This window comes from Oncorhynchus masou, chromosome 30, assembly GCF_036934945.1.
Source record: "Oncorhynchus masou masou isolate Uvic2021 chromosome 30, UVic_Omas_1.1, whole genome shotgun sequence".
NCBI classification, from domain to species: Eukaryota; Metazoa; Chordata; class Actinopteri; order Salmoniformes; family Salmonidae; genus Oncorhynchus; species Oncorhynchus masou.
Window position 1 is genome coordinate 57343294 of NC_088241.1, and position 13736 is coordinate 57357029.

At 44.0% G+C, this 13736-nt stretch overlaps 1 protein-coding gene across 1 annotated transcript in view; it reads right to left on the reverse strand.

Moving 5' to 3' along the window:
* LOC135522869 (dipeptidyl aminopeptidase-like protein 6) overlaps positions 1-13736 on the reverse strand; it is a 320112-nt gene that overhangs the window by 57703 nt on the left and 248673 nt on the right. The window contains exon 3 of the mRNA XM_064949517.1: positions 6865-6963. Within this exon, the coding sequence (XP_064805589.1) occupies positions 6865-6963 (99 nt within the window). The remainder of the gene's footprint in view (positions 1-6864; positions 6964-13736) is intronic.

A 13736-nucleotide genomic window follows, 5' to 3' on the forward strand; every position in this document is an offset into this window, starting at 1 on the left:
TCTAAATATGATCCCCAATCAGAGACAATGATAGACAGCTGCCTCTGATTGGGAACCACACTCGGCCAACAAAGAAATAGAAAAACTAGAATGCCCACCTAAATCACACCCTGACCTAACCAAATAGAGAAATAAAAAGGATCTCTAAGGTCAGGGCGTGACACTTACTGTCACGTTCTGACCTTTATTTCCTTTGTTTTGTCTTTATTTAGTATGGTCAGGGTGTGAGTTTGGATGGGCAGTCTATGTTTGTGTTTCTATGTTTTTTCTATTTCTGTGTTTGGACTGATATGGTTCTCAATCAGAGGCAGCTGTTTATCGTTGTCCCTGATTGAGAACCATATTTAGGTAGCATGGGTTTCACTGTTGGTTTGTGGGTGTTTGTTTCCGTGTGTGAGTTTGTCACCACACGGTACTGTTTCGGTTTGGTTATTTCACATATTAGTTTATTGTTTTTGTATTTCATAGTGTTCAGTGCTTTTCTTATTAAAATCGTCATGAACACTTACCACGCCGCATCTTGGTCCGATCCTTATGAGGAAATCGAAGACACAGGACTTATGGACTTGGGAGGAAATTCTAGACGGGAGAGGACCCTGGGCACAGCCAGGGGAATATCGCCGCCCCAAAGCAGAGCTGGAGGCAGCAAAGGCAGAGAGGCGCTGGTATGAGGAGGCAGCACGACGGCGCAGTTGGAAGCCCGAGAGTCAGCCCCAAAAATGTCTTGGGGGGCACACGGGGAGTGTGGCGAAGCCAGATAGGAGACAACTTCCCGTGCTTACCAGAAAGCGAGAGGGACCGGGCAGGCACCGTGTTATGCTGTGGAGCGCATGGTGTCCCCGGTGCAGGTACATAGCCCGGTGCGGTACATTCCACATCTCCCGTCTGTCCTGAGCTGCTAGAGTCTCCCGTCTGTCCTGAGCTGCTAGAGTCTCCCATCTGTCCTGAGCTGCTAGAGTCTCCCGTCTGTCCTGAGCTGCTAGAGTCTCCCGTCTGTCCTGAGCTGCTAGAGTCTCCCGTATGTCCGGAGCTGCTAGAGTCTCCCGTCTGTCCTGAGCTGCTAGAGTCTCCCGTATGTCCGGAGCTGCTAGAGCCGCCAGTCTGTCCTGAGCCGTCAGTCAGCCAGGAGCTGCCAGATCCGTCAGCCAGGAGCTGCCAGAGCCACCAGTCAGCCAGGAGCTGCCATGCCAGAGCCGCCAGCCAGCCAGGAGCTGCCAGAGCCGCCAGCCAGCCAGGAGCTGCCAGAGCCGCCAGCCAGCCTGGAGCTGCCAGAGCCGCCAGCCAGCCTGGAGCTGCCAGAGCCGCCAGCCAGCCTGGAGCTGCCAGAGCCGCCAGCCAGCCAGGAGCTGCCAGAGCCGCCAGCCAGCCAGGAGCTGCCAGAGCCGCCAGCCAGCCAGGAGCTGTCAGAGCCGTCTGCCAGCCAGGAGCTGCCAGAGCCGCAGGCCAGCCAGGAGCTGCCAGAGCCGCCAGCCAGGAGCTGCCAGAGCCGCCAGACAGCCAGGAGCTGCCAGAGTCGCCAGCCAGCCAGGAGCTGCCAGAGCCGCCTGCCAGCCAGGAGCTGTCAGAGCCGTCTGCCAGCCAGGAGCTGCCAGAGCCGTCAGCCAGCCAGGAGCTGCCAGAGCCGTCAGCCAGCCAGGAAAAATACAAAAGCGAACATACCGCTACATGCAGTGCAGAACACAACTACACACAAACATAGTCAAGATCCCACACACTAAAGGTGGGAAAAAAGGCTGTCTAAGTATGATCCCCAATCAGAGACAATGATAGACAGCTGCCTCTGATTGGGAACGACACTCAGCCAACAAAGAAATAGAAAAACTAGAATGCCTACCTAAATCACACCCTGACCTAACCAAATAGAGAAATAAAAAGGATCTCTAAGGTCAGGGCGTGACACTTACTGTCATGTTCTGACCTTTATTTCCTTTGTTTTGTTTTTATTTAGTATGGTCAGGGCGTGAGTTTGTGGGCAGTCTATGTTTGTGTTTCTATGTTTTTTCTATTTCTGTGTTTGGCCTGATATGGTTCTCAATCAGAGGCAACTGTTTATCGTTGTCCCTGATTGAGAACCATATTTAGGTAGCCTGGGTTTCACTGTTGGTTTGTGGGTGGGACACGCCGCGTCTTGGTCCGATCCTTATGAGGAAATCTGCCGTTACACTTCCATGAAACTCTGGCGATGACCCATGCTATCTATCCCTCTTCAAACATCCACTTGATGATTTTGAGTTGCAGCCGGTCCAGAAAGAAAGATCATAAACCATAACAGGGCTGTGGGTGGCTGAGTAAGCAGAAGGAGTTTCCTTTTCAATGAGGTTAAACGCAGTGGCGTGTATTCGTGGATGCCAATGGAAGCCAGGCTTCCCCAAAAAATGTACCAATAAATGCATTTTAAAAACATAGAAAATAATTGATCTCTCTTTGTTTCATAATTTTGCTTCAAGAGGCTGAATGTATCTCACCGGAGAAAGCATCTGAGTGAGTGAAACGCGCCCCTCTGTCTCAGTATGACAAGCCCGGCCTAAAAGTGCATGACATTTTTGCGCCTGTAGCATTGAATTCAATAGCAAGGGAAGCCAGCAAGCAACTCCCCAACGGGCTCTGGAGAGGCGAAGGTTGAATCATGTGTCCTCCAAAACATAACACGCCAAACTCCTTAACACCTGCCCACTTAACCCGGAGGCCAACTCTCGCCTGGCACGTAGTCCTATACCCCGTTCAAAGGGTGAATGTCTTGCCCATTCACCCTCTGAATGACACATATACACAATCCATGTCTCAGTTGTCTCAAGGTTTAAAAAATCTTATTGAACCTGTCTCCTCTTCATCCACACTGATTGAAGTAGATTTAACAAGTGACATCAATAAGGGATCATAGCTTTCACCTGGTGTTGGTGTTGGCTTTGGGGATGACCAGTGAAATATACCTGCTGGAGCGCGTGCTACGGGTGGTTGTTGTTATGGAGACCAGTGAGCTGAGATAAGGCAGGGCTTTACCTAGCAAAGACTTATAGATGACTTGGAGCCAGTGGGTATGGCGAAAAATATGTAGCGAGGACCAGCCAACGAGAGCATACAGGTCGCAGTGGTGGGTAGTATGTGGGGCTTTGGTGACAAAATGGATGGCACTGTGGTAGAATGCATCTAATTTGCTGAGTAGAGTGTTGGAGGCTATTTTGCAAATGACATCGCAAAGTCAAGGATCGGTAGGATAGTCAGTTTTACGAGGGTATGTTTGGCAGCATGAGCGAAAGAGGCTTTGTTGCGAAAAAGTTAGCCGATTCTAGATGTAATTTTGGATTGGAGAAGCTTAGTATGAGTCTGGAAGGAGAGTTTACAGTCTAGCCAGACACCTAGATATTTATAGTTGTCCACATATTCTAAGTCAGAACCGTCCAGAGTAGTGATGCTAGTCAGGCAGGCTGGTGCCCGCAGCGATTGGTTGAAGAGCATGCATTTCGTTTTACTAGCATTTAAGAGCAGTTGGTTATAGAGCAAACAATGCAATTATCACAACACATAGGTTGTAATATGGCGTTTTCCCCCTGACTTGGCATCCCCAGGGATTTTACCAACACACTGCTACTGGTTAAACGTGTGTTCTTTCATTTTTTTAATTGCAGTCTTTTTTTTGAAGAGGGGGACTTACCTGAACAGACTATGGTGGCCAAAGGCCAGGTGCATTAATTACTTAATTCCATTCAAAAACATGAGGACTTTTAGACTGACCTGCTAGCTCATTACAATCATACCAGTAATCTGAATTTTATGAATGACTGGCACTCTCTATAAAAATTAAGCTGTAAACACTAGGGGGCACTACTTTACTTGTGGTGCTCCTCTAATGCAAATCACCACCAGGTCAGCCATCAGCTCGGATCAAGGTTAAAATATACTTATCTGGCCAATCATGCGTCTGTTTGCTTGATGCCGTTCAGCAAATCACTTCTCCCTACATGTTTAGCATACATCAGCCATCAGGACCGAGGGGTGAACCAGAGTGTAGGAGTCATTATAGGCGGACACGGAGAGCTGCTTCATTCAGACATACAGCAGCTGCTAGAACTCATACCATAACATTAACCAGGATTGAATTTATCATTGTTGGATGAAAATTATGTTGTTGCTGGGTGCATTTGATTGTGATTTTACGTCGGGGTGGGCATACACAGGATATCAATGTTGCCAAATTCTGTGGTCATTGTGACATGACAATAAACATAGGAGTTGGCAAGACAGCACAAACAGATCTGGGACAAGGCTAATGTAGGAGAGTTCCATGGAGGCACACAGTGCTGCAAGGTTCCTGTTAGAGATTGTGATGAAACAAGGCCGAAGGGTTATTAAAATCTCAACACCTTCATGAGTCGCTTGTGTTGTATGAATTCAATGATGGGGAGGCAGGTAGCCTAGTGGTTAGATCATTGGACTAGAGACCGAAAGGTTGCAAAATCGAATCCCCGAGCTGACAAGGTAAATCAGTAATTTTGCCCCTGAACAAGGGGCTGTTCCTAGGCCGTCATTGAAAATAAGAATTTGTTCTTAACTGACTTGCCTAGTTAAATAAAGGTACAATTAAATAAAAATGATCACAGCCTTATACTTCCATAAAAGACCCCAAAAAGGATTTGGACTTATCTATGACAAAATAACATAATCTATTCATAAAAAATTATTGAGGTTCCATCACAAATGTTTCCCATGAAATTGATTTATCGCTTAAGGAAAACAGGGATGGCGAAAATATATAATTCAGGGAAAAATTAGTTTTACAATAAAAACATCAATTTCAGTCCTGTCCTCGGAAGCCAATAATTGCAAATGTTCCCGACAGTTCTGAAAGCTCGCCGTTCTGCACATCACGAAGGCTAAACGAATATGACATACTAACAAAGGACTCTTTCCTTCTATGGCAGCTGCATCTACAGGCTTCCTAAGAAGACTTTCTTCGCAGGCCAAAAACAGCTGCAGTAGAAAGGCATGTCTTTAAGGTGACAACTCATTTCACAGTGGCTGCATTCAGCCTGGAAGATGTATGGATGAACATATTAATCAGCTTATCAAAGTGACAGCGTCATTCTATTAAAAAAGGAAAATACTACAGTATTTATTCTTGGTTTCATGCAGTGAGAAAGAATACGTTTAAAGAGGCACCGATGGTCACATCCAGACAATGCATATTACCCCTCTGTTCTAGTGCAGTTTCCTGTAACTCAATGACTTTAATTGTTTTGTTGACTATTTTGTGGGTCATGACAAACACCAGGAACAAGAGAGTCACTACTGATCAGATATGACTGAATTGGTGAAAGCAGTATGTTTAGAGACCTTGCTTTCAACCATCTAAATGAGTCAGATTAGTAATTATATCAAGGAGGGGAAGGAAGGAAGGAAGAAAGAAAGCTCTATAGTACTTGAACAGTCCTTGACGTATTGTACTCTGTGTACTCGCCCATCTGCACCCTCTTGGAGAGACTAGTGGCTGGTAGGAGAAGACGGCTTCATTAGGCATAAGTTAAATCAAAACTGCTTCATTAATCCTTTGGCTGTAAAGTACCTCTCGGAGTCGGGCTCTGATCATTTTCAACCCAGCAGTAAGATAATGGGTGTCTAGCCTGTTAGAACAGTTGCAATTTAAGGTTTGTTAGATTTTATTTTATTTTCCCGGGCAACACATCCAACTAGAATAAATACTTAATTTTGGTGTGATCGATGGTTAGCTTCAAGCACCCTTTCACTGTTTTACACAAGAGGATAGAATTGAGCCAATCCTGTGCCTTCACCCGTTTTAGCAGTTCCCATCATTGCAGTTCCCAAATTGACTGTGTTCTCTTCAATAATTGTGATATTCTCTGGACTGTGTTTGTTTAGTACAGTAGTGTACATGCTGGCCCACACCGTGACAGTTCATAATGATGATTGCAGCAATATGAATGCAAAAAGATTAGCTGTAGCTCCTCTTATAAAAACAAGATCCAAGGTAACAGGTAATGTGGTTTAGGTGTATATCGGATTTGACAGATGATCGCAGTGCACGCCAGCAGGCATGAACACCGTTTCACTTGACATTGATTCAACACACACTCATTACACTGTCATTGCTAACATATACAGTTGAGCTGATTCAATGATGGGCAATGAGATCATTGGTGCAGAAGTTGTTGTTAGTGGAACAAAGTGATCAATCCATGTTATTCACACCATGGTCATAATGATTCTAAATCAATGCTAGCTGGGTCGGAAGCCGAAGTACCCCATTACATTCATTAGAAAGCAGTGCTGAAAATGTCTTCAAGTTCATGTCTTCAAATTAAAACTTTAGTGTTCCTACTGTAAATCAGGTTTATTACCATTACAAAAGAGCTTTATGGATCTTAATTTGATCACCCTGTTTTATTATTATAATTATTATAATTTAAATTTTTTATTTAAGCTTTATTTAACTAGGCAAGTCAGTTAAGAACAAATTATTATTTACAATGACGGCCTACACCGGCCAAACCCGGATGCCGCTCGGCCAATTGTGCCCCACTTTTGGGACTCCTAATTACGGCCAGTTGTGACACAGCCTGGATGTTGCAGGAAAACCCTTTTTATTTTAGGTTTAAAAAGGCTTCTGAAATGTGTAATTTTCCATTTTTTTCCCTCATGAAAATAATTATAATCCACGTAATAATTCACATTTCCTGTTGTTGCAGGGTTATTTTCCTGCTGTAGAAAACTGGCTCAAATTAAAATCCGGCATGTGTACCTGTTGGTGGGAAATTTATAACTCTGTTTGAATGTCCACAGTGAATACACGAGTGTCACCGATATGAATGTCCCACGCCAACCCCTCTACAACATCAATAGAGTACTCACTGTTGATCCACTTGGCCTCAGGGTCGTGAACCTTGAAGTCCTTCCTGTAGATGTCCCCCACGGTCAGTTTCCCCTTGAGGGCCAAGCTGTCATCCTCGCCTGCAAGGGAACAAGTTAAAATACAATTTTAAATCAATATACAATTTTGAGCATTATTAGAACGAATGATTAGCAGCGGGTCATTCCAGGATGATAACATACAGTGCATTCAGAAAGTATTCAGAACCCTTTTCAATTGATTGGACATGACTTGGAAATGCACATACAGTGGGGAGAACAAGTATTTGATACACTGCCAATTGTGCAGTTTTTCCTACTTACAAAGCATGTAGAGGTCTGTAATTTTTACTTCAACTGTGAGAGACGGAATCTAAAACAAAAATCCAGAAAATCACATTGTATGATTTTTAAGTAATTAATTTGCATTTTATTGCATGACATAAGTATTTGAGAATACTTAATATTCTAAGAATTCGTAAGAATTCCAGCTCTCACAGACCTGTTAGTTTTTCTTTAAGAATCCCTCCTGTTCTCCACTCATTACCTGTATTAACTGCACCTGTTTGAACTCGTTACCTGTATAAAAGACACCTGTCCACACACTCAATCAAACAGACTCCAACCTCTCCACAATGGCCAAGACCATGGAGCTGTGTAAGGACATCAGGGATAAAATTGTAGACCTACACAAGGCTGGGATGGGCGACAGGACAATAGGTAAGCAGCTTGGTGAGAAGGCAACAACTGTTTGCTCAATTATTAGAAAATGGAAAAAGTTCAAGATGATGGTCAATCACCCTTGGTCTGGGGCTCCTTGCAAGATCTCACCTCGTGGGGCATCAATGATCATGAGGAAGGTGAAGGATCAGCCCAGAACTATATGGCAGGACCTGGTCAATGACCTGAAGAGAGCTGTGACGACAGTCTCAAAGAAAACCACAAGTAACACACTACGCCATCATGGATTAAAATCCTGTAGCGCATGTCCAGGCCCGTCAGAAGTTTGCCAATGACCATCTGGATGATCCAGAGGAGGAATGGGAGAAGGTCATGTGGTCTGATGGGACAAAAATAGAGCTTTTTGGTCTAAACTCCACTCGCCGTGTTTGGAGGAAGAAGAAAGATGAGTACAACCCCAAGAACACCATCCCAAACGTGAAGCATGTAGGTTGAAACATCATTCTTTGGGGATGCTGTTCTGCAAAGGGGACAGGACGACTGCACCGTATTGAGGGGAGGATGGATGGAGCCATGTATCGTGAGATCTTGGCCAACAACCTCCTTCCCTCAGTAAGAGCATTGAAGATGGGTCGTGGCTGGGTCTTCCAGCTTGACAACGACCCAAAACACACAGCCAGGGCAACTAAGGAGTGGCTCCGTAAGAAGCATCTCAAGGTCCTGGAGTGGCCTAGCCAGTCTGCAGACCTAAACCCAATAGAGCATCTTTGGAGGGAGCTGAAAGTCCGTATTGCCCAGCGACAGCCCCAAAATCTGAAGGATCTAGAGAAGGTCTGTATGGAGGAGTGGGCCAAAATCCCTGCTGCAGTGTGTGCAAACCTGGTCAAGAACTACAGGAAACGTATGATCTCTGTAATTGCAAACAAAGGTTTCTGTACCAAATATTAAGTTCTGCTTTTCTGATGTATCAAATACTTATGTCATGCAATAAAATGCAAATGAATTACTTAAAAATCATACAATGTGATTTTATGGATTTTTGTTTTAGATTCTGTCTCTCACAGTTGAAGTGTGCCTATAAAAATTACAGACCTCTACATGCTTTGTAAGTAAGAAAACCTGCAAAATCTGCAGTGTATGAAATACTTGTTCTCCCCACTGTACCTGTCGATATAAGGTCCACAGTTGACAGTGCATGTCAGAGCAAAAACAAAGCCATGAGGTCGAAGGAATTGTCCGTAGAGCTCCGAGACAGGATTGTGTCTGCAGCATTGAAGGCCCCATGAACACAATGGCCTCCATCATTCTTAAACGGAAGAAGTTTGGAACCACCAAGACTCTTCCTAGAGCTGGCCTCCTGGCCAAACTGAGAAATTGTGGGAGAAGGGCCTTGGTCAGGGAGATTAAAACAAGATTGAAATCCTTGGCCTGAATGCCAAGCATCATGTCTGGAAGAAACCTGCCACCATCCCTACGGTGAAGCATGGTGGTGGCAGCATCATGCTGTGGGGATGTTTTTCAGAGGCAGGGACTGGGAGACTAGTCAGGATCGAGGGAAATATGAACAGAGCAAAGTGTAGAGAGATCCTTGATGAAAAACTGCTCCAGAACACTTAGGACCTCAGACTGGGACAAAGGTTCACCTTCCACAGGACAACAGCCCTGGGGCGGCAGGTAGCCTAGTTGTTTGAGTGTTGGGCCAGTAACCGAAAGGTTGCTAGATCGAATCCCCGAGCTGACAAGCAAAACATTTGTTGTTCTTCCCCTGTACAAGGCAGTTCCTAGGCCGTCATTGTAAATAAGAATGTGTTCTTAACTGACTTGCCTATTTAAATAAAGGTTAAATAAAAATATATAAAATCATACAGCCAAGACAATGCAGGAGTGGCTTCAGGACAAGTCTCTGAATGTCCTTGAGTGACCCAGCTAGAGCACGGACTTGAACCCGAATGAAAATATCTCTGAAGAGACCTAAAAATAGCTGTGCAGCGACGCTCCCCATCCAACCTGACAGAGCTTGAGAGGATCTGCCAAGAAGAACGGTAGAAACTCCCCAAATACAGGTGTGCCAAGCTTGTACCCAAGAAGACTTAATGCTGTAATCGCTGCCAAAGGTGCTTTAAAAAAGTACTGAGTAAAGGGTCTGAATACTTATGCAAATTTAATATCAGTTTTCATTTTATATACATCTGCAAAAATGTCTAAAAACCTGTTTTTGCTTTGTCATTATGGGATATTGTGTGTAGATTGATGAGTGGGGGAAAAAACAACGTAACATAACAAAATGTGGAAAAAGTCAAGGGGTCTGAAGCATTTCCGAATGCATTGTGTTTGCTTTAACAGTCCAATGCAGTCATTTCTATCTCAATATCAAATCATTTCTGGGAAACAATTAAGTACCTTACTGTGATTATTTTCAAATAAAATGGTCAAAAAGAAATAGAAATAGCTTCTTAGCAAAGACTTTGATGGTTGATGGTATACCAGTAGAGGTATATCAGACCTATTTTTAAGTACTCATAGATCCATTATTAGCATGTTTTAATTACTCCTATAAAAATTGTAGACTTTCAGGTATTCAACAAGAAGGTCAGATTTCATTGCTACGACAACAGGACCCAGGTGGTAAGTATAAAGATCCAGTCCATTTAAAAAAAAAACTGGAGGCCTCTTACATTTCAATCTTGTGATGTGAATATTCTGGTGAAATGCATAGCATAGAATAAAACAAGATTTTACCAGATATTCATCCCGATAAGACATGTTTTTTACATGGACAATATATTGAAGATAATATATGACAATTACTTGAAACAATTGAACATTATGAAACATCAAAGACACCAGGCCTGGTCTTCATAGCAGAATTTGAAAAGGCGTTTGATACAGTACGACTTGAATTTATACATAAATGCCTGGATTACTTCAAGTTCGATGACTCTCTTATACAATGGGTTAAAATGATGTACAGCATCCCCAGATATAAAATAATAAACAATAGTTACTTCTCAGAAAGTATTGAGCGTTTAAGAGGAGTAAAACAAGGCTGTCCGTTGTCTGCATATCTATTTATTATGGTTTATTGAAATAATAGCTATTCAAATTAGATCCAACAAGAACATCAAGGGGTTAGAAATCCAGGGGATAAAAACCAAAGTGTCAATGTATGCTGATGACTCAAGTTTTTTATGAGCTTCACTCAAACATAAGCTCATCCTTTGTTCAGAAATTGCCTTTTTGGCTTTATATAGATTACAACTTCTCATTTCCGACTAATTGAAAATGAAATTTTGTTTAAAGTATCGCCCTTTCTTAAACAAGCCATACAAGGCTAGTTACAATTTCAGTTTTATCCTCCAGAAAATATCAAACAAATATTACTACAAATGTTATGGTTAAACTAAAATACATTGACTAATAAAATAACATTCTTTATGATTTACAAATCATATATATATATATATTTGTGAATGATATGCATCGAAAATATATGTGAATATCTGCATAATCCAAATTTATAACCAACTGATTGCAGCATTACCACAAGAATGGAGGAGGCAAGTGGAAAAGGGAGAAAGGTAGGGAACTTGTTTGCCTGCCCTATATTAAAGTTACAAATTGGCTGAAAGGAATTGGCATAAATAGAAAAATATACCAGTTTCATTTGAGGACAAAGATGTTGACAGCTGCGCCATACAGGTTGCAACATACATGGGAATAGATTTTCGATGTACCAATGCCATGGCACATGGTACAAAAAACAACACTTGATTCAACACATGATTTTCAAGTTAAATTATTACATACAATTATTGCCACCAACAGAATGGTACATACAGTTGAATTTTGGAAGTTTACATACACTTAGATTGGAGTCATTAAAAATGGTTTTCAACCACTCCACAAATTTCTTGCTAAAACAAACTATAGTTTTGGCAAGTCGGTTAGGTCATCTACTTTGTGCATGACACAAGTAATTTTTCCAACAATTGTTTACAGACAGATTATTTCACCGTATCACAATTCCAGTGGGCCAGAAGTTTACATACACTAAGTTGACTATACCTTTAAACAGCTTGGAAAATTCCAGAAAATTATGTCATGGCTTTAGAAGCTTCTGATAGGATAATTGACATCATTTGAGTCAATTGGAGGTGTACCTGTGGATGTATTTCAAGGCCTAAACTCAGTGCCTCTTTGCTTGATATCATGGGAGAATCAAAAGAAATCAGCCAAGACCTCCACAAATCTGGCTCATCCTTGGGAGCAATTTCCAAACGCCTGAAGGTACCACATGCATCTGTACAAACAATAGTACGTAAGTATAAACACCATAGGACCATGCAGCCGTCATACCACACATTTACATTTACATTTAAGTCATTTAGCAGACGCTCTTATCCAGAGCGACTTACAAATTGATGAATTCACCTTCTGACATCCAGTGGAACAGCCACTTTACAATAGTGCATCTAAATCATTAAGGGGGGGTGAGAAGGATTACTTATCTTATCCTAGGTATTCCTTGAAGAGGTGGGGTTTCAGGTGTCTCCGGAAGGTGGTGATTGACTCCGCTGTCCTGGCGTCGTGAGGGAGTTTGTTCCACCATTGGGGGGCCAGAGCAGCGAACAGTTTTGACTGGGCTGAGCGGGAACTGTACTTCCTCAATGGTAGGGAGGCGAGCAGGCCAAAGTGCCCTTGCTTGGGTGTAGGGCCTGATCAGAGCCTGGAGGTACTGTGGTGCCGTTCCCCTCACAGCTCCGTAGGCAAGCAAATGCGAGCTTCCTTGGAGAGAGCGGAGGAGCGGGGTGACGTGAGAGAACTTGGGAAGGTTGAACACCAGACGGGCTGCGGCGTTCTGGATGAAGGGGTTTAATGGCACAGGCAGGGATGCGAGTTGCAGTAATCCAGACGGGAGATGACATTAGGAAGGGTCGTACTCTGCGGATCCAGAGCAAATGATGTTGGTTGAGAACGACAGGGTGTTGTCCAGGATCACGCCAATCTTAGCGCTCTGGGAGGACGACACAACGGAGTTGTCAGGTCATATCCCCGGGAGGAAGAGCATTGGTGATCCACACTGATAACATGCAGAGATGCGATTCGCCACCTGGTCATCAGAAGGGGGAAAGGAGAAGATTAATTGTGTGTCGTCTGCATAGCAATGATAGGAGAGACCATGAGGTTATGACAAGTGACTTGGTGTATAGCGAGAATAGGAGAAGCCCTGGGGGACACCAAAGCGCGTGGCAGGAGACAGATTCTCGCCACGCCACCTGGTAGGAGCGACCTGTCAGGTAGGACGCAATCCAAGCGTGGGCCGCGCCGGAGATGCCCAACTCGGAGAGGGTGGAGAGGAGGATCTGATGGTTCACAGTATCGAAGGCAGCCGATAGGTCTAGAAGGATGAGAGCAGCTTTAGCAGTGCGGAGCGCATCCGTGATACAGAGAAGAGCAGTCTCAGTTGAATGACTAGTCTTGAAACCTGACTGATTTGGATCAAGAAGGTCATTCTGAGAGAGATAGTGGGAAGCTGGCCAAGGACGGCACGTTCAAGAGTTTTGGAGAGAAAAGAAAGAAGGGATATAGTTGTTGACATCGGAGGGATCGAGTGTAGGTTTTTTCAGGGTGCAACTCGCTCTCTTGAAACGGAAGGGACGTAGCCAGCGGTCAGGGATGAGTTGATGAGCATAAGGGAGAAGGTCCCCGGAGATGGTCGTCAAAGGCCGGCTCTTAGCAAGAAGCGAGATTTCATCTGGAGAGAGAGGGGAGAAAAGGCTTCAGAGCACTTGGAATTTAGGTGGTGCAGTGAAAGGTGCCAGGTCCGCAGAAGTTTTCCTCCAGCGGTGCCCGGATGTCTGCGGATGTCATGCTTTTCAAAATGGTTGACGAAGTCATCTGCAAAGTGCTTGGAATTTAGAGTGGTAGAAAGTGGCTTTAGCAGCAGAGACAGAGGAGGAAATGTAGAGAGGAGGGAGTGAAAGGATGAGCCGGGAGGGAGGAAGCGGCCTGGAGGATAGGGGACATAGAGAGTCAAAGGATGCAGAAAGGGAAGAGAGGAGGGTTGAGGAGGCAGACTCAGGAGAAACGAAAACGAGTAGGGGCAGTGTGGGAAGTGTTGGATGAGAGCGAGAGGGAAAAGGATACAAGGTAGTGATCGGAGACTTGGAGGGGAGTTGCAATGAGGTTAGTGG